At 45.0% G+C, this 23,672-nt stretch overlaps 1 protein-coding gene across 4 annotated transcripts in view; it reads left to right on the forward strand.

Annotated features, from left to right (window-relative positions):
* Positions 1 to 23,672, forward strand: part of LOC121531501 (E3 ubiquitin-protein ligase arih1) — a 78,644-nt gene that overhangs the window by 35,138 nt on the left and 19,834 nt on the right. For 3 of the 4 annotated variants that reach the window (XM_041836741.1, XM_041836744.1, XM_041836743.2), the window contains exons 6-11: positions 3,415 to 3,481; positions 5,447 to 5,553; positions 7,320 to 7,362; positions 8,049 to 8,120; positions 9,103 to 9,233; positions 20,587 to 20,644. In XM_041836741.1, the coding sequence (XP_041692675.1) occupies positions 3,415 to 3,481; positions 5,447 to 5,553; positions 7,320 to 7,362; positions 8,049 to 8,120; positions 9,103 to 9,233; positions 20,587 to 20,644 (478 nt within the window). The remainder of the gene's footprint in view (positions 1 to 3,414; positions 3,482 to 5,446; positions 5,554 to 7,319; positions 7,363 to 8,048; positions 8,121 to 9,102; positions 9,234 to 20,586; positions 20,645 to 23,672) is intronic. The other variant, XM_041836742.1, reaches the window with a different exon arrangement.

Consider the following 23,672-nt stretch of genomic DNA (forward strand, 5'->3'; position numbering starts at 1 on the left):
TAATAGTCGTACCCTATAATACAGTAATAGTTTTACCCTACATTACAGTAATAGTCTTACCCTATATTACAGTAATAGTCTTACCCTACATTACAGTAATAGTCTTACCCCATATTACAGTAATAGTCATACCCTACATTACATTAATAGTCATACCCTACATTACAGTAATAGTCTTACCCTATATTACAGTAATAGTTTTACCCTACATTACAGAATAGTCTTACCCCATATTACAGTAATAGTCGTACCCCATATTACAGTAATAGTCTTACCCTATATTACAGTAATAGTCTTAGCCTACATTACAGTAATAGTCTTACCCTACATTACAGTAATAGTCTTACCCTACATTACAGTAATAGTCTTACCCTACATTACAGTACGTAGCTGATGTGTTGACAGTCAGGTTACAGCAGGCCCCGACACCCATACAACATTCATCTAGGCTATGTGGTCATTTACCCACTAGATGGTAGTAATATACACATTTTGCTGACTAAATGCATTTCATGTGAGCTCATGTTCTGAATGTTTGTTTTGTGAACTAGGGGTGTGCAGAGGACTCGGACAAAACCAGTATCGTAATGGATATGGATCATTTTCCGAATATGATTATGACACAAGTTTTTTTTGTAATTATCTGTGATCGGAAAAAAGTCATCTGCATCTCTCTTTCACTCAAACAGTGTGAAGAGCTGTGTCCTTCAAACAACTATTGGCTAGTTCTTCTGTCTGTAAAGAAAGGGTCTGGTATCGGTTGAGCCTGCTGCAACGATTGGATTAGAACAAGCCACTCTCCTCTGCTCTCATTCGCCAGACAGACACGGCTCTGTTTCACTCAGTCACTCGTCTCAGGGCACACGTCTCCACTTCTCCAAACATCCTGTATGAATCAGAATGCGTAGCTAGTCATTGTTGTTCAATCTAGTTCTATTTACTGTCTACTTGGCTGAGGCCATATGGTTGGCTACTTGGCTGAGGCCATATGGTTGTCTACTTGGCTGAGGCCATATGGTTGTCTACTTGGCTGAGGCCATATGGTTGTCTACTTGGCTGAGGCCATATGGTTGTCTACTTGGCTGAGGCCATATGGTTGGCTACTTGGCTGAGGCCATATGGTTGGCTACTTGGCTGAGGCCATATGGTTGTCTACTTGGCTGAGGCCATATGGTTGTCTACTTGGCTGAGGCCATATGGTTGGCTACTTGGCTGAGGCCATATGGTTGGCTACTTGGCTGAGGCCATATGGTTGGCTACTTGGCTGAGGCCATATGGTTGGCTACTTGGCTGAGGCCATATGGTTGTCTACTTGGCTGAGGCCATATGGTTGTCTACTTGGCTGAGGCCATATGGTTGTCTACTTGGCTGAGGCCATATGGTTGGCTACTTGGCTGAGGCCATATGGTTGGCTACTTGGCTGAGGCCATATGGTTGGCTACTTGGCTGAGGCCATATGGTTGGCTACTTGGCTGAGGCCATATGGTTGGCTACTTGGCTGAGGCCATATGGTTGGCTACTTGGCTGAGGCCATATGGTTGGCTACTTGGCTGAGGCCATATGGTTGGCTACTTGGCTGAGGCCATATGGTTGGCTACTTGGCTGAGGCCATATGGTTGGCTACTTGGCTGAGGCCATATGGTTGTCTACTTGGCTGAGGCCATATGGTTGGCTACTTGGCTGAGGCCATATGGTTGGCTACTTGGCTGAGGCCATATGGTTGTCTACTTGGCTGAGGCCATATGGTTGGCTACTTGGCTGAGGCCATATGGTTGGCTACTTGGCTGAGGCCATATGGTTGGCTACTTGGCTGAGGCCATATGGTTGGCTACTTGGCTGAGGCCATATGGTTGGCTACTTGGCTGAGGCCATATGGTTGGCTACTTGGCTGAGGCCATATGGTGGGCTACTTGGCTGAGGCCATATGGTGGGCTACTTGGCTGAGGCCATATGGTTGTCTACTTGGCTGAGGCCATATGGTTGTCTACTTGGCTGAGGCCATATGGTTGTCTACTTGGCTGAGGCCATATGGTTGTCTACTTGGCTGAGGCCATATGGTTGTCTACTTGGCTGAGGCCATATGGTTGTCTACTTGGCTGAGGCCATATGGTTGTCTACTTGGCTGAGGCCATATGGTTGTCTACTTGGCTGAGGCCATATGGTTGTCTACTTGGCTGAGGCCATATGGTTGGCTACTTGGCGTGTTTAGAAGCCTACGGTGTCTGTCAGTATAATTACTGACCTGTTCTCTCCCAGGTATGTTTACCGAGCGACACATCATTAGACAATGAAATGACAAATGTAGATAGTTAATTTTGACTGTACAAATGTTGTGGTGTAAGTGTCAGGAGAGAAGTTTTGCTCCTCTCTAAAGTGAACCAATATACAGTGGGGAAAAAAAGTATTTAGTCAGCCACCAATTACAAATACTTTTCTTCATCTAAATGTGTCTGGAGTAAATGCAGGCAGTTGTAGCAAGCCATGCATTAGGCTATTTATTAACCTATTTCCTTGATCATTCAATAGGACTAAGTAAGTAAATCATGCATTTTCATCTGTCGGGGTCATTTTAACAATGTGTGAAGGACCATAACGATGCCCTCTGAGTGATGGAGCAGTAATGTTAGTGAAGGACCATAACAATGCCCTCTGAGTGATGGAGCAGTAATGTTAGTGAAGGACCATAACGATGCCCTCTGAGTGATGGAGCAGTAATGTTAGTGAAGGACCATAACGATGCCCTCTGAGTGATGGAGCAGTAATGTTAGTGAAGGACCATAACGATGCCCTCTGAGTGATGGAGCAGTAATGTTAGTGAAGGACCATAACGATGCCCTCTGAGTGATGGAGCAGTAATGTTAGTGAAGGACCATAACGATGCCCTCTGAGTGATGGAGCAGTAATGTTAGTGAAGGACCATAACGATGCCCTCTGAGTGATGGAGCAGTAATGTTAGTGAAGGACCATAACGATGCCCTCTGAGTGATGGAGCAGTAATGTTAGTGAAGGACCATAACGATGCCCTCTGAGTGATGGAGCAGTAATGTTAGTGAAGGACCATAACGATGCCCTCTGAGTGATGGAGCAGTAATGTTAGTGAAGGACCATAACGATGCCCTCTGAGTGATGGAGCAGTAATGTTAGTGAAGGACCATAACGATGCCCTCTGAGTGATGGAGCAGTAATGTTAGTGAAGCGCGCTTCCGGATTTTCTGATCACAAGTAAATCCGATCACAAGTATCAAGTGTGATAAAACCGATGCGATTAGGAATATGGAGAGATCTGCACACCCCTACTGTGAATGGCTGTACTGTTTAGCAAACACTATATTAATAGTAGGTCTTGTTCTTAGGAAATGCTCTCTGTCATAACATGGATTGTATTAACAGTGTGTTTTGTAAATTCTCCTCAAGGCTCCTCATAACCGACTCTAAAGTCAAGCTGAAGTACCAACATTTAATTACCAATAGTTTTGTACAGGTAAGCTTGTTTTACCTTCCAGGGGTCGCGTTAACGCACAATTCTGCCTTTTCACACAGGAAAAAAAAAAAGAAACGCATAAGAAATATCTTGCTGCATTTTGTAAACGCAGATGTAAAATGCTTCTTTCTGTGATTTCTGCTCGGCATCAGACTGTTGTGCTTCAGTTGCACTTCTCCACTCGGGTGAGAATTCACCAACGGGTATTCTATTGGCAGACAGCATTGCAAGTTTAACTTTAAGCAGAACATTAGGGAATGTAGCTGGCTGCATTCTTTGTATAATAAACATTAGAAATAGGATGGCCATGCATTGACTGACTGACTGTATTGGTAGCCTGGTTGTTTTGACTGACTGACTGACTGACTGACTGACTGACTGTATTGGTAGCCTGGTTGTTTTGACTGACTGACTGACTGACTGTATTGGTAGCCTGGTTGTTTTGACTGACTGACTGACTGTATTGGTAGCCTGGTTGTTTTGACTGACTGACTGTATTGGTAGCCTGGTTGTTTTGACTGACTGACTGACTGACTGACTGACTGACTGTATTGGTAGCCTGGTTGTTTTGACTGACTGACTGACTGTATTGGTAGCCTGGTTGTTTTGATTGACTGACTGTATTGCTAGCCTGGTTGTTTTGACTGACTGACTGACTGTATTGGTAGCCTGGTTGTTTTGACTGACTGACTATTGGTAGCCTGGTTGTTTTGACTGACTGACTGACTGACTGTATTGGTAGCCTGGTTGTTTTGACTGACTGACTGACTGTATTGGTAGCCTGGTTGTTTTGAGTGACTGACTGACTGACTGTATTGGTAGCCTGGTTGTTTTGACTGACTGACTGACTGACTGTATTGGTAGCCTGGTTGTTTTGACTGACTGACTGACTGACTGTATTGGTAGCCTGGTTGTTTTGACTGACTGACTGACTGACTGTATTGGTAGCCTGGTTGTTTTGACTGACTGACTGACTGACTGTATTGGTAGCCTGGTTGTTTTGACTGACTGACTGACTGACTGACTGTATTGCTAGCCTGGTTGTTTTGACTGACTGACTGACTGACTGTATTGGTAGCCTGGTTGTTTTGACTGACTGACTGACTGACTGTATTGGTAGCCTGGTTGTTTTGACTGACTGACTGACTGTATTGGTAGCCTGGTTGTTTTGACTGACTGACTGACTGTATTGGTAGCCTGGTTGTTTTGACTGACTGACTGACTGACTGACTGTATTGGTAGCCTGGTTGTTTTGACTGACTGACTGACTGACTGACTGTATTGGTAGCCTGGTTGTTTTGACTGACTGACTGACTGACTGTATTGGTAGCCTGGTTGTTTTGACTGACTGACTGACTGACTGTATTGGTAGCCTGGTTGTTTTGACTGACTGACTGACTGACTGACTGACTGACTGTATTGGTAGCCTGGTTGTTTTGACTGACTGACTGACTGACTGACTGACTGTATTGGTAGCCTGGTTGTTTTGACTGACTGACTGACTGTATTGGTAGCCTGGTTGTTTTGACTGACTGACTGTATTGGTAGCCTGGTTGTTTTGACTGACTGACTGTATTGGTAGCCTGGTTGTTTTGACTGACTGACTGTATTGGTAGCCTGGTTGTTTTGACTGACTGACTGTATTGGTAGCCTGGTTGTTTTGACTGACTGACTGTATTGGTAGCCTGGTTGTTTTGACTGACTGACTGACTGTATTGGTAGCCTGGTTGTTTTGACTGACTGACTGACTGACTGACTGACTGTATTGGTAGCCTGGTTGTTTTGACTGACTGACTGACTGACTGTATTGGTAGCCTGGTTGTTTTGACTGACTGACTGACTGACTGACTGACTGTATTGGTAGCCTGGTTGCCAGTCTGTCTCTGCTCTCTTGCTAACTGACAAGCGCACAAGCATATCTGGGACCAGGTACTGACTTGGTGTTGCTGTTGTCTCTTTCTCCAGTGTAATAGACTGTTGAAGTGGTGTCCTGCACCAGACTGCCATCACGTTGTCAAAGTCCACTACCCCGACGCCAAGCCTGTCAGGTGCAAGTGTGGTCGAATGTTCTGGTAAGACAACTCTCCTAAATGAACATGTCATTATTAGGTAACTATACTATTTCCTGTGTGCTGCTGCTGAGGCTAATGTTGTCTAGATCTATATTGATGGCTGTCAGCCCATGACGAAGTACTGTCAATCTGTTGATCTGTCGTTGTGCCCTTGAGCAAGGCACTTAACCCTAATTTGCTCCAGGGGCACCGTACTACCATGGCTGACCCTGTAAAACAACACCTATCATACTACTATGGCTGACCCTGTAAAACAACACCTATCATACTACTATGGCTGACCCTGTAAAACAACACCTATCATACTACTATGGCTGACCCTGTAAAACAACACCTATCATACTACTATGGCTGACCCTGTAAAACAACACCTATCATACTACTATGGCTGACCCTGTAAAACAACACCTATCATACTACTATGGCTGTCCCTGTAAAACAACACCTATCATACTACTATGGCTGACCCTGTAAAACAACACCTATCATACTACTATGGCTGACCCTGTAAAAACAACACCTATCATACTACTATGGCTGACCCTGTAAAACAACACCTATCATACTACTATGGCTGACCCTGTAAAACAACACCTATCATACTACTATGGCTGACCCTGTAAAACAACACCTATCATACTACCATGGCTGACCCTGTAAAACAACACCTATCATACTACTATGGCTGTCCCTGTAAAACAACACCTATCATACTACTATGGCTGACCCTGTAAAACAACACCTATCATACTACTATGGCTGACCCTGTAAAACAACACCTATCATACTACTATGGCTGACCCTGTAAAACAACACCTATCATACTACTATGGCTGACCCTGTAAAACAACACCTATCATACTACTATGGCTGACCCTGTAAAACAACACCTATCATACTACTATGGCTGACCCTGTAAAACAACACCTATCATACTACTATGGCTGACCCTGTAAAACAACACCTATCATACTACTATGGCTGACCCTGTAAAACAACACCTATCATACTACTATGGCTGACCCTGTAAAACAACACCTATCATACTACTATGGCTGACCCTGTAAAACAACACCTATCATCCTACTATGGCTGACCCTGTAAAACAACACCTATCATCCTACTATGGCTGACCCTGTAAAACAACACCTATCATACTACTATGGCTGACCCTGTAAAACAACACTGGACCTATCTGGTGTCCGGGACAGTACACCTTCTAGGACATTGTATTCACTGTCATTGTGTATCTTTGTGATCCATGTGGACTGTATGTTTTTTATGTATCATACTAACACTGCTGCTTAACCAATTGCCCTCTGGGACAAATAAAGTTGAAACTTCAACTAAATGATGGCCAAATGACAGCCAGATGATGACTAAATGTGGAATATTCTAGAAAAGATAGGTAGCCTACTGTGTAATGTGTTGTATGTTAACTTACTGTGATGTGTTTTATTGTATTGTAATGTACTGCGGTGTGTTTTATTGTATTGTAACGTACTGTGATGTGTTTTATTGTATTGTAACGTACTGTGATGTGTTTTATTGTATTGTAACGTACTGCGGTGTGTTTTATTGTATTGTAACGTACTGCGGTGTGTTTTATTGTATTGTAACGTACTGTGGTGTGTTTTATTGTATTGTAACGTACTGTGATGTGTTTTATTGTATTGTAACGTACTGTGATGTGTTTTATTGTATTGTAACGTACTGTGGTGTGTTTTATTGTATTGTAACGTACTGCGGTGTGTTTTTCATTCTAGTTTCAACTGTGGGGAGAACTGGCACGATCCTGTCAAGTGTAAGGTATGTTTGAATAAACAGCCAGAGAGAAGGGCAGACTGCCTGTCACCAGATCTTCCCACTAACTCTGGGGAAAGTCTCTAGAGACCTGGCTTCTTATTGTTTCTGGTAGCAACAGAGCTGGGCTGGCACTGCTCAGTCCGTCCTGCTGGCAGCAACAGAGCTGGGCTGGCACTGCTCAGTCCGTCCTGCTGGCAGCAACAGAGCTGGGCTGGCACTGCTCAGTCCGTCCTGCTGGCAGCAACAGAGCTGGGCTGGCACTGCTCAGTCCGTCCTGCTGGCAGCAACAGAGCTGGGCTGGCACTGCTCAGTCCGTCCTGCTGGCAGCAACAGAGCTGGGCTGGCACTGCTCAGTCCGTCCTGCTGGCAGCAACAGAGCTGGGCTGGCACTGCTCAGTCCGTCCTGCTGGCAGCAACAGAGCTGGGCTGGCACTGCTCAGTCCGTCCTGCTGGCAGCAACAGAGCTGGGCTGGCACTGCTCAGTCCGTCCTGCTGGCAGCAACAGAGCTGGGCTGGCACTGCTCAGTCCGTCCTGCTGGCAGCAACAGAGCTGGGCTGGCACTGAGTATGCCTCTGGTCCCATGGCTCATTCTGAGTGGACATACTGACAACTGAGTCACTAACCCGCCAAAGGCTGTAAATATGAATATAGGTCATTATAAGAATGTATTACCTCTGTTGCTCTGCAGTGGCTGAGAAAGTGGATGAAAAGGTGTGATGATGACAGTGAAACATCCAACTGGATCGCAGCTAATACCAAGGTATGGTTATAATGCTACATAACAGAATACCAAGGTATGGTTATAATGCTACATAACAGAATACCAAGGTATGGTTATAATGCTACATAACATAATACCAAGGTATGGTTATAATGCTACATAACAGAATACCAAGGTATGGTTATAATGCTACATAACATAATACCAAAGGTATGGTTATAATGCTACATAACATAATACCAAGGTATGGTTATAATGCTACATAACATAATACCAAAGGTATGGTTATAATGCTACATAACAGAATACCAAGGTATGGTTATAATGCTACATAACATAATACCAAGGTATGGTTATAATGCTACATAACATAATACCAAAGGTATGGTTATAATGCTACATAACAGAATACCAAGGTATGGTTATAATGCTACATAACAGAATACCAAGGTATGGTTATAATGCTACATAACATAATACCAAGGTATGATTATAATGCTACATAACAGAATACCAAGGTATGGTTTTAATGCTACATAACAGAATACCAAGGTATGGTTATAATGCTACATAACAGAATACCAAGGTATGGTTATAATGCTACATAACAGAACACCAAGGTATGGTTATAATGCTACATAACAGAATACCAAGGTATGGTTATAATGCTACATAACAGAACACCAAGGTATGGTTATAATGCTACATAACAGAATACCAAGGTATGGTTATAATGCTACATAACATAATACCAAAGGTATGGTTATAATGCTATGAGATCTACAGAACTCAGCTCTCTACATGACATCAGAGGCCGTAGTCATAAAGCTCCTCGGAGTAGGAGTCCTCATCTAGGAACACGTTTAGCCTTTTAGATTGTAGTGAAGGCTAAGGGCTGGTCCTAGATCAGCAGTGTGAATACGGGCCCAGGTCAATGTGATCTAGATCGAGGTTTTCATACCTTGGTATTGGCTGCGCTGCACTAGGGGGTTCACTGTCCTCCTCACACTTTTTTCCACAGGAGTGTCCAAAGTGTCATGTGACCATTGAGAAGAACGGCGGCTGTAACCACATGGTCTGTCGGAACCAGAACTGTCAAGCTGAGTTCTGTTGGGTCTGTCTGGGGCCCTGGGAGCCACACGGCTCGGCATGGTGAGTAGGGAGGAACACACCAGTGTTCATTTCATCTACAAAAATAGTGACAAATATTCATCAAACGCTTATTTTTCAGTGGCATGTGATGAGAATATAACTGACTAAATAGAGCCAGAGGAAACCAATTAAACTAAAATGAGAGGAGACCAAATGATCTCTGAGACTAAATGGACTGGACAAGATCTGACGAGCACAATTAATATTAACAGCACAGTTCTGCTCAGCACAGTTCTGCTCAGCACAGTTCTGCTCAGCACAGTTCTGCTCAGCACAGTTCTGCTCAGCACAGTTCTGCTCAGCACAGTTCTGCTCAGCACAGTTCTGCTCAGCACAGTTCTGCTCAGCACAGTTCTGCTCAGCAGTAGGAAGGACGTGTCCGGCAAACACAGCCTGGTGAGGACAGACAGGAAGCAGGTGATGAGGGCAGACAGGAAGCAGGTGATGAGGGCAGACAGGCAGCAGGTGATGAGGGCAGACAGGAAGCAGGTGATGAGGGCAGACAGGCAGCAGGTGATGAGGGCAGACAGGAAGCAGGTGATGAGGGCAGACAGGAAGCAGGTGATGAGGGCAGACAGGAAGTAGGTGATGAGGGCAGACAGGAAGCAGGTGATGAGGGCAGACAGGAAGCAGGTGATGAGGGCAGACAGGAAGTAGGTGATGAGGGCAGACAGGAAGCAGGTGATGAGGGCAGACAGGAAGCAGGTGATGAGGGCAGACAGGAAGCAGGTGATGAGGGCAGACAGGAAGCAGGTGATGAGGGCAGACAGGAAGCAGGTGATGAGGGCAGACAGGAAGTAGGTGATGAGGGCAGACAGGAAGCAGGTGATGAGGGCAGACAGGAAGCAGGTGATGAGGGCAGACAGGAAGCAGGTGATGAGGGCAGACAGGAAGCAGGTGATGAGGGCAGACAGGAAGTAGGTGATGAGGGCAGACAGGAAGCAGGTGATGAGGGCAGACAGGAAGTAGGTGATGAGGGCAGACAGGAAGCAGGTGATGAGGGCAGACAGGAAGCAGGTGATGAGGGCAGACAGGAAGCAGGTGATGAGGGCAGACAGGCAGCAGGTGATGAGGGCAGACAGGCAGCAGGTGATGAGGGCAGACAGGAAGCAGGTGATGAGGGCAGACAGGAAGCAGGTGATGAGGGCAGACAGGAAGCAGGTGATGAGGGCAGACAGGAAGCAGGTGATGAGGGCAGACAGGAAGCAGGTGATGAGGGCAGACAGGAAGTAGGTGATGAGGGCAGACAGGAAGCAGGTGATGAGGGCAGACAGGAAGCAGGTGATGAGGGCAGACAGGAAGCAGGTGATGAGGGCAGACAGGAAGCAGGTGATGAGGGCAGACAGGAAGTAGGTGATGAGGGCAGACAGGAAGCAGGTGATGAGGGCAGACAGGAAGTAGGTGATGAGGGCAGACAGGAAGCAGGTGATGAGGGCAGACAGGAAGCAGGTGATGAGGGCAGACAGGCAGCAGGTGATGAGGGCAGACAGGCAGCAGGTGATGAGGGCAGACAGGCAGCAGGTGATGAGGGCAGACAGGCAGCAGGTGATGAGGGCAGACAGGAAGCAGGTGATGAGGGCAGACAGGAAGCAGGTGATGAGGGCAGACAGGAAGCAGGTGATGAGGGCAGACAGGCAGCAGGTGATGAGGGCAGACAGGCAGCAGGTGATGAGGGCAGACAGGCAGCAGGTGATGAAGGCAGACAGGCAGCAGGTGATGAGGGCAGACAGGAAGCAGGTGATGAGGGCAGACGGGCAGCAGGTGATTAGGGCAGACAGGCCACTTAGCCCTTCTGGGGGCTGTCTGTGCACTGCAGAATAAGCCAGAAGGTAGCCTCCGCTAACCAGTGTGCTAGTTGTTGTTTGGAAAGGGCTCGGCCCACTGCCTGAGTCCCGTAGCAGACGAATAACTGTTCTGACCTGCCGTGAAGCTTTTTCTCTGACCCAAAAGCTTTTAGTTCTAGAACTCTCGTCCTTCAGTGGGACATAATAACGCCGGGTTTAGCTGAAACATCAACAGAATCAGAAACAGCCAGAATCCCCCGCCTGATAAAGCCAGTCTATAGTCCAGGTAGCAGATAATGGACCTTATCAGATAATGCAATAATTTCAAAAATGTTACTAAGTTACAGTTCATAAATGGAAATCGGTGAATTTTAATTAATTAGGCCCTAATCTATGGATTCCACATGACTGGGAATACAGATATGCATCGGTTGGGCACAGACACCTTAAGAAAAGGTAGGGGCGTGGATCAGAAAACCAGTCAGTATCTGGTGTGACCACCATTGGCCTCATGCAGCGCAACACATCTCCTACTCATAGAGTTGATCAGGCTGGTGATTGTGGCCTGTGGAATGTTTGTAGTCTCTCAACTGTTCAAAGGCTCAATTCTTAAATCATTTCAAGAAATCCAGGAGGAATTAATTATATCCAATACACATTTTTATAGGTACACTCTTAGAAAAAAAGGTGCTATCTAGTACCTAAAAGGGTTCTTCGGCTGTCCCCATAGGAGAACCCTTTTAAAGAACCCATTTTGGTTCCAGTTAGAACCTTTTTGGGTTCCATGTAGGACCCTTTCCACAGAGTGTTCTACATGGAACCCAAAAGGGTTCTACCTGGAACCAAAAAAGTTATCCTATGGGGACAGCTGAAGAACCCTTTTGGAACCATTTTTTCTAAGAGTGTACCTTCAAGTAAGGCAATTCATTGTCAAAAAAAGGATTGTTACAAAAAAAAGATTGTCACAATATCCTTAACGTGCAAATATTATCTTTAGATAATCATAGGAACTCATGGCAGGGTCAATTACAGGTGCAGCTATCAGAGGAGAGTTGGGGGGAATGTATAGAAAACACTATAGAAAGAGATGGGGGGAATGTATAGAAAACACTATAGAAAGAGACAGAGGGAATGTATAGAAAACACTATAGAAAGAGATGGGGGGGAATGTATAGAAAACACTATAGAAAGAGATGGGGGAATGTATAGAAAACACTATAGAAAGAGACAGAGGGAATGTATAGAAAACTCTATAGAAAGAGATGGGGGGAATGTATAGAAAACACTATAGAAAGAGATGGGGGGAATGTATGGAAAACACTATAGAAAGAGATGGGGGGAATGTATGGAAAACACTATAGAAAGAGATGGGGGAATGTATAGAAAACACTATAGAAAGAGATGGGGGGAATGTATGGAAAACACTATAGAAAGAGATGGGGGGAATGTATAGAAAACACTATAGAAAGAGATGGGGGGAATGTATGGAAAACACTATAGAGAGAGATGGGGGAGAATGTATAGAAAACACTATAGAAAGAGACAGAGGGAATGTATAGAAAACACTATAGAAAGAGACTGGGGGAATGTATAGAAAACACTATAGAAAGAGATGGGGGGGAATGTATAGAAAACACTATAGAAAGAGATGGGGGAATGTATAGAAAACACTATAGAAAGAGATGAGGGGAATGTATAGAAAACACTATAGAAAGAGACAGAGGGAATGTATAGAAAACACTATAGAAAGAGATGGGGGGAATGTATAGAAAACACTATAGAAAGAGATGGGGGGAATGTATGGAAAACACTATAGAAAGAGACAGAGGGAATGTATAGAAAACACTATAGAAAGAGATGGGGGGAATGTATAGAAAACACTATAGAAAGAGACAGAGGGAATGTATAGAAAACACTATAGAAAGAGATGGGGGGAATGTATAGAAAACACTATAGAAAGAGACATAGGGAATGTATAGAAAACACTATAGAAAGAGAGATGGGGGGAATGTATAGAAAACACTATAGAAAGAGATGGGGGAATGTATAGAAAACACTATAGAAAGAGATGGGGGGAATGTATAGAAAACACTATAGAAAGAGACAGAGGGAATGTATAGAAAACACTATAGAAAGAGATGGGGGGAATGTATAGAAAACACTATAGAAAGAGATGGGGGGAATGTATAGAAAACACTATAGAAAGAGATGGGGGGAATGTATAGAAAACACTATAGAAAGAGATGGGGGGAATGTATAGAAAACACTATAGAAAGAGATGGGGGAATGTATAGAAAACACTATAGAAAGAGATGGGGGGAATGTATAGAAAACACTATAGAAAGAGATGGGGGGAATGTATAGAAAACACTATAGAAAGAGATGGGGGAATGTATAGAAACACTATAGAAAGAGACAGAGGGAATGTATAGAAAACACTATAGAAAGAGATGGGGGGAATGTATAGAAAACACTATAGAAAGAGATGGGGGGAATGTATAGAAAAAACTATAGAAAGAGAGGGGGGGGAATGTATAGAAAACACTATAGAAAGAGATGGGGGGAATGTATAGAAAACACTATAGAAAGAGATGGGGGGAATGTATAGAAAACACTATAGAAAGAGATGGGGGGAATGTATAGAAAACACTATAGAAAGAGATGGGGGGGAATGTATAGAAAACACTTGTGATGTCACGAGAGGCTGTGTCCTGGAGGGACGTTGCATCCCCCTGAGGTGGCTGCAAACCCAGACAGCTATGGCTCCATCTGCTGGTATGGTCGGGAACTCCACCCCTCTATGGCCAATCTTCCCACGCAGCTGAAACCAATCAGGAGCTGATGAGCTGAAGGTTTGTTGAAGGGAAGAGACACGGTCTCCAAGCGGGGCTCTCTGGAGGACAAGAGTGCTGCACGTCCACTTCCATGAGGAATTTAAGGATTTGGAGATACTTACCTTTGGGAAATACTCACCTTTGGGATATATGCACCTGTGGAAATACGTGGGGGACATTTGGAAGGACGTTTTGCTGGGTTGGCCACTAGCTGCAACGTGGAATATAGTAAGACTGGGAAAAAGTTATTTGAGCGAGGGAGAGTTATGATTTCGGATGTGGAAGAGACATCCCTGAACTGTTAACCCTGAAAGAGCCACCAGAGTACAGAATTGTGTTATACTTTCGTTAGTTTCCCAAGACCTTTAATAAAATCCTTGTTTTGGTTGAACCTGGTCTCCTTGCACTACTTGAGCAATCCCGCTGAAAGCTGTGTAGCCTCTCGTGACATCACAGATGGTGGAGAACACGGGTACGCTCAAGCGTTAATAGTGCATGTCAGAGGAGGATACCGAAGGTTTGATCACCCAGTTTTCCAAGTTGGCCGTAGGCTCCCCGCCGACTGAAATGGAGGACATATTGAAAGCCCTTGTTGCTGGCCAGCAAGCCCAGATGCAAGCAAACATGGCTCTCTTGGAGGAGCAAAAGAAAGCCAACCTTCTGAAGGCAGAGGAATTGCAGTTGCAGAGACAGAGGGTTGTCCAAAATACCCGCCCAATAAAGGCAAGTGACTTTATATCTAAGATGGGAGCTACCGATGACATTGAGGCATACCTGCATGCATTTGAGGCCACGGCCACTAGGGAAGCCTGGCCCAAGCAACAGTGGGTTGGTCTGTTAGCCCCCTTTCTAACCGGGGAATCGCTGAATGCTGTCCGGGACCTGGGCCCTGACCAGGTTACTGACTATGATGCCCTGAAGTCTGAGATCCTCAGCAGATATGGACTCACAAAGTTTGGTATGGCCCAGCGCTTTCACAGCTGGACCTTCCAACCAGACCAACCTCCTCGAGCGCAGATGCATGAACTTGTCCGAATCGCAAGGAAATGGCTGGATCCGCAGAGGAATACAGCAGCGGCGGTGGTGGAGGCCGTTGTGGTGGATCGTTACCTCACGCGCCCTGCCTTATGAGGCAAAACGGGTCATCAGTCAACAGGCCTTGACCACGGCTGATCTGACCGTGGAAGCTGTGGAAAAGTACCAGGCCACAGCGGAGATGCTGAATGCTTCCCGAAAAGACCCCAGGAGTGCGGCCCCACCACAAATGGGAAGAACCCGTCCAAAGGACCCCAAGGTCTCGAACCCAGCCACGTCAGGACTTATCCCGGCTCCAGGGGGAGCCAGAAACCAGGCGGGTCCAAGAAGAGTACACCAGGAGGGGGGAAACTCGACAGTGTTACCGGTGTGGGGAGATGGGACATATCTCCTGGCAGTGTGGGAAACCAGCCGATGAACCTATGCCCACTGCGGAGTCCTCCAGCTCAGCACCCACACACCGTTTTGCCTCGCTCTTGGGAGTCGTAGATGGCGGCCCAGATCGACCCCCCACCTGCCCGGTAACTGTGAATCACCATGATGTGGAGGCCTTACTGGATTCTGGTAGCCGGGCCACCCTGGTGCGTAAGGATTTGGTGGGCCCAACGTGTCTGACCCCGGGGAAAGTCCTCCCAGTTTCCTGTGTCCATGGGGACACCAGAGAATACCCCATTACTGAACTTACAATGACCAGCACACGGGGAACCATACACACGACGGCGGGGGTGGTTGATTCCCTCCCCGTCCCTGTCCTAATTGGACGAGACTGCCCAGCCTTTTACCCACTCTGGAGAGAGTCTCAGGAGAGGATAACCCGAGTACCTCGGAAACGGAGAGGCAAGACTCATCCTGGGAAGGCTCCGGTGCAATCCTCCGAGTTACTCACTCCCGCCCGGGCTCTGATAGGGATGGCAGGTGCCCAGACCGACACAGAGACGGAGCTACAGAATCTGGACAAAGAACTGTCTGGTCTGGAAGGGGACCGCTGAGAGGTATCGTTTGTTAAAGCAACAGTTAGACATGAAGACAGAAGAGTTAGATATCCTCCAGGCTAAACTCCAACAGAGCTCCTTCCCTAAGCAACAGGAGGAGCTGGAGAGGCTGCGCAGGACCATCGAGGAGTGTGAGGAGACCCTGCGCAGTAGTAAGGAGGTCCAGAAGAAGGCAGAGGAGAAGTACAAGGTGTTGGAGAACAAGATGAAGAATGCGGAGGCAGAGAGAGAGAAGGAACTGAAAGCTGCTCAACAGAAGCTAAACTCTGCTAAAACCAAGGCTGATGCGTTCAGTAAGAAACTCAAGGAGAGACAACAGGAGGCTGAGTCCCTGGTCCTAGAGTTGGAGGAGTTGAAGAGAGAGCAGTCTGGCAAGCACCACGGCAATGCGGACGCCCTCTCCCGGCGTGATGCCTTCTTCGCTGCCTTTACCCCGACGAGGACGTCGGTCCCGAGGAGGGGATGTGTGATGTCACGAGAGGCTGTGTCCTGGAGGGACGTTACATCCCCCTGAGGTGGCTGCAAACCCAGACAGCTATGGCTCCATCTGCTGGTATGGTCGGGAACTCCACCCCTCTATGGCCAATCTTCCCACGCAGCTGAAACCAATCAGGAGCTGATGAGCTGAAGGTTTGTTGAAGGGAAGAGACACGGTCTCCAAGCTGGGCTCTCTGGAGGACAAGAGTGCTGCACGTCCACTTCCATGAGGAATTTAAGGATTTGGAGATACTTACCTTTGGGAAATACTCACCTTTGGGATATATGCACCTGTGGAAATACGTGGGGGACATTTGGAAGGACGTTTTGCTGGGTTGGCCACTAGCTGCAACGTGGAATATAGTAAGACTGGGAAAAAGTTATTTGAGCGAGGGAGAGTTATGATTTCGGATGTGGAAGAGACATCCCTGAACTGTTAACCCTGAAAGAGCCACCAGAGTACAGAATTGTGTTATACTTTCGTTAGTTTCCCAAGACCTTTAATAAAATCCTTGTTTTGGTTGAACCTGGTCTCCTTGCACTACTTGAGCAATCCCGCTGAAAGCTGTGTAGCCTCTCGTGACATCACACACTATAGAAAGAGATGGGGGGGAATGTATAGAAAACACTATAGAAAGAGATGGGGGGAATGTATAGAAAACACTATAGAAAGAGATGGGGGGAATGTATAGAAAACACTATAGAAAGAGATGGGGGGAATGTATGGAAAACACTATAGAAAGAGATGGGGGGGAATGTATAGAAAACACTATAGAAAGAGATGGGGGGGAATGTATAGAAAACACTATAGAAAGAGATGGGGGGAATGTATAGAAAACACTATAGAAAGAGACAGAGGGAATGTATAGAAAACACTATAGAATGTATGGAAAACACTATAGAAAGAGATGGGGGGAATGTATAGAAAACACTATAGAAAGAGACAGAGGGAATGTATAGAAAACACTATAGAAAGAGATGGGGGGGAATGTATGGAAAACACTATAGAAAGAGATGGGGGGAATATATAGAAAACACTATAGAAAGAGATGAGGGGAATGTATAGAAAACACTATAGAAAGAGAGAGGGAATGTATAGAAAACACTATAGAAAGAGATGGGGGGAATGTATAGAAAACACTATAGAAAGAGACAGAGGGAATGTATAGAAAACACTATAGAAAGAGATGGGGGGGAATGTATAGAAAACACTATAGAAAGAGATGGGGGAATGTATAGAAAACACTATAGAAAGAGATGGGGGAATGTATAGAAAACACTATAGAAAGAGATGGGGGGAATGTATAGAAAACACTATAGAAAGAGATGGGGGGAATGTATAGAAAACACTATAGAAAGAGATGGGGGGAATGTATAGAAAACACTATAGAAAGAGATGGGGGGAATGTATAGAAAACACTATAGAAAGAGATGAGGGGAATGTATAGAAAACACTATAGAAAGAGAGAGGGAATGTATAGAAAACACTATAGAAAGAGATGGGGGGAATGTATAGAAAACACTATAGAAAGAGATGGGGGGAATGTATAGAAAACACTATAGAAAGAGACAGAGGGAATGTATAGAAAACACTATAGAAAGAGATGGGGGGAATGTATAGAAAACACTATAGAAAGAGATGGGGGGAATGTATAGAAAACACTATAGAAAGAGATGGGGGGGAATGTATAGAAAACACTATAGAAAGAGATGGGGGGAATGTATAGAAAACACTATAGAAAGAGATGGGGGGGAATGTATAGAAAACACTATAGAAAGAGACTACATGTAACCGAACAAGGGAATTCCAATTCAAAGTTCTACACTGAACAAAGATGTAAATGCAACAATTTAAAAGATTTGACTGAGTTACAGTTCAAATAATGAAATCAGTCAATTGAAATACATTCATTAGGCCCTAATCTATGGATTTCAGATGACTGGGAATACAGATATGCATCTGTTGGTCACAGATCAGAAAACCAGTCAGTATCTGGTGTGACCACCATTTGCCTCATGCAGTGCGACACATCTCCTTCTCATAGAGTTGATCAGGCTGTTGATTTTGGCCTGTGGAATGTTGTCCCACTCCTCTTCAATGGCTGTGGAAAGTTGCTGGATATTGGCAGGAACTGGAACACGCTGTCGTACACGTCAATCCAGAGCATCCCAAACATGCTCAATGGGTGACATGTCTGGTGAGTATGCAGGCCATGGAAGAACTGGGACATTTTCAGCTTCCAGGAATTATGTACAGATCCTTGCGACATGGGGCCGTGCATTATCATGCTGAAACATGAGGTGATGGCGGCGGCTGAATGGCACGACAATGGGCCTCAGGATCTCATCACGGTATCTCTGTGCATTCAAATTGCCATTGATAAAATGCAATTGTGTTCGTTGTCTGTAGCTTGTGCCTGCCGATATCATAACCCCACTGCCACCATGGGGTCACTCTGTTCACATCGTTGACATCAGCAAACCGCTGCCATCTGCCCTGTACAGTTGAAACCGATATTCTGTGGAGAGCACACTTCTCCAGTGTGCCAGTGGCCATCGAAGGTGAGCATTTGTCAACTGAAGTCTGTTACGACACTAAACTGCAGTCAGGTCAAGACCCTGGTGAGGATGACGAGCATGCAGATGAGCTTCCCTGAGATGGTTTCTGACAGTTTGTGCAGAAATTCTTTGGTTGTGCAAAACCACAGTTCCATCAGCTGTCTGGGTGGCTGGTCTCAAACGATCCCGCAGGTGAAGAAGCCGGATGTGGAGGTCCTGGGCTGGCGTGGTTACACGTGTTCTGCGGTTGTGAGGCCAGGTGGACGCACTGCCAAATTCTCTAAAACAATGTTTGATGCGGCTTATGGTAGAAAAATGAACATTCAATTCTCTGGCAACAGCTCTGGTTGACATTCCTGGAGTCACCATGCCAATTGCACACTCCCTCAAAACTTGAGACATCTGTGGCATTGTGTTGTGTGACAAAACTGCACATTTTAGAGTGGCCTGTTATTGTCCCCAGCACAAGGTGCACCTGTGTAATGATTATGCTGTTTAATCAGCTTCTTGATATGACACACCTGTCAGGTGGATGGATTATCTTGTCAAGGGGAAATGTTCACTAACAGGGATGTAAATAAATTTGTCCACAGCATTTGAGAGAAATAAGCTTTTTGTGCGAATTGACATTTTCTTTGATTTTAGCTCATGAAACATGGAACCAACACTTTACATGTTGCGTTTATATTTTTATTCAGTATATGTAGGCTGAATTAAGAATTTACATGGCCAGATCATTCTTGTATAATTTTATTCTCTATACACTGAGTGTACAAAACATTAGGAACACCTTCTTAATATTGAGTTGCACCCCCTTTTGCCCTCAGAACAGCCTCAATTCGTTGGGGCACGGACTCTACAAGGTGTCGAAAGCGTTCCCCAGGGACGCTGGCCCACGTTGGCTGGATGTCCTTTGGGTGGTGGACCATTCTTGATACACACAGGAAACTTTTGAAAGGGAAAAACCCAGCAGCGTTGCAGTTCTTGACACACACAAACCGGTGTTCCTGGCACCTACTACCATACCCCGTTTGTCTTGCCCATTCACCCTCTGAATGCCAAACATACACAATCCATGTCTCAATGGTCTCAAGGCTTAAAAGTCCTACTTTGACCCATCTCCTCCCCTTCATCTACACTGATTGAAGTGGATTTAACAGGTGACATCAATAAGGGATCATATCTTTCACCTGGATTCACCTGGTCAGTCTGTCATGGAAAGAGCAGGTGTTCCTAATGTTTTGTACACTGTGTATATGTTGGTCATATTTTTACTGTTGGGAAGAATAGGATGTTATGCAGAACAATATGTTGGCAGGACAAGGATATGTATGTTTGTTCACATGGAAGTCAGTGATTTATGTTTACTATAGTTAATGAGGCAATACAAATGTGATGGGACTAAAATGAAAGGGCATTTAGTTGACAATAACAAGACTAAACCATTATTCAAATTAGTCACATTTTTGTAAGACTTAATGATATTTCAGTCAAAATGATTAAGACTAGACTAAATCTTAAAGAGTGCCAAAATGAACACACACGAGTTGTTAGGTCTGTCTGGGGCCCAGGGAGCCACACTGCTCAACATGGTGGGTAGGGAGGAAATCGCGCACAGCAGAGATAAGGAAGTGATTGAAATGCATCTTGCTATGATGATGTTGTCCTGCAGGTACAACTGCAATCGCTACAATGAAGACGATGCCAAGGCAGCCAGAGACTCTCAGGAGGTTATTATCTGGCCATTCTGTGACTAATACTACATTACATTACATTTACGTCATTTAGAAGACTAGTACTTTTACTACTACTACTATTACTACTACTATTATTACTACTACTACTATTACTACTACTATTACTACTACTATTATTACTACTACTACTACTACTATTACTACTATTATTATTACTACTACTATTATTACTACTACTATTATTACTACTACTACTATTACTACTATTATTATTACTACTACTACTATTACTATTATTACTACTACTATTATTACTACTACTACTATTACTACTACTATTATTACTACTACTATTATTACTACTATTACTGTTATTACTACTAATAATTCTACTTCCGCTACTAGTATTACTACTTCTGCTGCTGCTACTACTAATACTACTACTACTACTACTACGGCTATTACTAGCCTACTACTACTATTATAACTATTACTACTACTGCTGCTGTATTACTACTACTATTATTATTACTACTATTATTATTACTGCTGCTACTACTACTACTAATAGTACTACTGCTATGGCTATTACTAGCCTACTACTACTATGACTTACTACTGCTATTACTAATATTAATATTACTATCACTACTACTTCCGCTACTACTATTCTGCTGCTGCTGCTACTATTACTAGCCTAGTACTAGTCTACTATTACTATTACTAGCCTAGTACTAGTCTACTACTACTATTACTAGCGATGTTCCCTCTAATTCTTATCGGCACTGAGCAAATGTCAGGTCTGCTGAGTGCAAACTTGAACGTTGTGAGCGGGCGTTTACTGTGAACACTGAGGCTGTACCCGCTTTAAGTTACAATTTCAGACAGTGGTCAAGTAGGCTACTGTGGCTATTTGATCATAATGTAGGCCTACCAGAGTGGCCTACCATCAAAAACAATGGAGAAAATGCATCCCATAACATTTTAACGTGGAAATAGCTGTTCTGTCATTCAGCCTACAGTAGCAGCCATGAGACTTTTGAAAAAAACATGCAGGGCTTGACATTAACCTGTTAATCTACTTGTCCTTCAGATAAGGAGGTGACTTAAAATGTTGTGTTGTTTGATGCAAGAAACCACTTTACAAAATAAAATGCATCATTATTTCCATACCATTATTACAGAGAATCAGACAATATACTACCCTCTGCCTATTGGCATCTTCGCTTATTCAAGCCTGTCTCAAAATACAGCACTGCCCCTTTAAGACAAAAAAAAGCTCTACCTGACTCGCTTTTCAAAGATGTCTAGAAATGTACATATTTTTCTTGTAGGAAGCAATCACTCCCCTATTGCTGACTACAAATGATCTATAACTGGGCTAATAACTCACTAACTAGCAAAGGATATGAACTAAATGTGTACACGTGGCTACATGCAGATCTCAAAACAAGCGCATCTACTCGCGACCGCTCATGCTGTAAACACAGTCCAGTTCAAAGTAAATGGCACAGATCCATATATGAATGATCAGAGGCCGTCTGCGCTCTTTTAAGGTCTTTACTACTGAAACGGGTATGTTCCAGGTGCGTAGGAGTAGGAGTCAACATAACAATACTGGACGAGATGGAGACCCGCACACTGTCGAAAAAAGGAATCTATCCAAAACTGAGGCTTGAATGCAAAATCAAGATGTTTATTGAAACATCATGGTACCCAAAGAATATACACTGCTCAAAAAAATAAAGGGAACACTTAAACAACACAATGTCACTCCAAGTCAATCACACTTCTGTGAAATCAAACTGTCCACTTAGGAAGCAACACTGATTGACAATACATTTCACATGCTGTTGTGCAAATGGAATAGACAACAGGTGGAAATTATAGGCAATTAGCAAGACACCCCCAATAAAGGACTGGTTTTGCAGGTGGTGACCACAGACCACTTCTCAGTTCCTATGCTTCCTGGCTGATGTTTTGGTCACTTTTGAATGCTAGCGGTGCTTTCACTCTAGTGGTAGCATGAGACGGAGTGTACAACCCACACAAGTGGCTCAGGTAGTGCAGCTCATCCAGGATGGCACATCAATGCGAGCTGTGGCAAGAAGGTTTGCTGTGTCTGTCAGCGTAGTGTCCAGAGCATGGAGGCGCTACCAGGAGACAGGCCAGTACATCAGGAGACGTGGAGGAGGCCGTTGGAGGGCAAAAACCCAGCAGCAGGACTGCTACCTCCGCCTTTGTGCAAGGAGGAGCAGGAGGAGCACTGCCAGAGCCCTGCAAAATCTCCTCCAGCAGGCCACAAATGTGCATGTGTCTGCTCAAACAGTCAGAAACAGACTCCATGAGGGTGGTATGAGGGCCCGACGTCCACAGGTGGGGGTTGTGCTTACAGCCCAACACCGTACAAGACGTTTGGCATTTGCCAGAGAACACCAAGATTGGCAAATTCGCCACTGGCGCCCTGTGCTCTTCACAGATGAAAGCAGGTTCACACTGAGCACATGTGACAGACGTGACCGAGTCTGGAGACACCGTGGAGAACGTTCTGCTGCCTGCAACATCCTCCAGCATGACCGGTTTGGCGGTGGGTCAGTCATGGTGTGGGGTGGCATTTCTTTGGGGGGCCGCACAGCCCTCCATGTGCTCGCTAGAGGTAGCATGATTGCCATTAGGTATCGAGATGAGATCCTCAGACCCATTGTGAGACCATATGCTGGTGCGGTTGACCCTGGGTTCCTCCTAATGCAAGACAATGCTAGACCTCATGTGGCTGGAGTGTGTCAGCAGTTCCTGCAAGAGGAAGGCATTGATGCTATGGACTGGCCCGCCCGTTCCCCAGACCTGAATCCAATTGAGCACATCTGGGACATCCTGTCTCGCTCCATCCACCAATGCCACGTTGCACCACAGACTGTCCAGGAGTTGGCGGATGCTTTAGTCCAGGTCTGGGAGGAGATCCCTCAGGAGACCATCTGCCACCTCATCAGGAGCATGCCCAGGCGTTGTAGGGAGGTCATACAGGCACGTGGAGGCCACACACACTACTGAGCCTCATTTT

Source organism: Coregonus clupeaformis, unplaced genomic scaffold (assembly GCF_020615455.1).
Source record: "Coregonus clupeaformis isolate EN_2021a unplaced genomic scaffold, ASM2061545v1 scaf0245, whole genome shotgun sequence".
NCBI classification, from domain to species: Eukaryota; Metazoa; Chordata; class Actinopteri; order Salmoniformes; family Salmonidae; genus Coregonus; species Coregonus clupeaformis.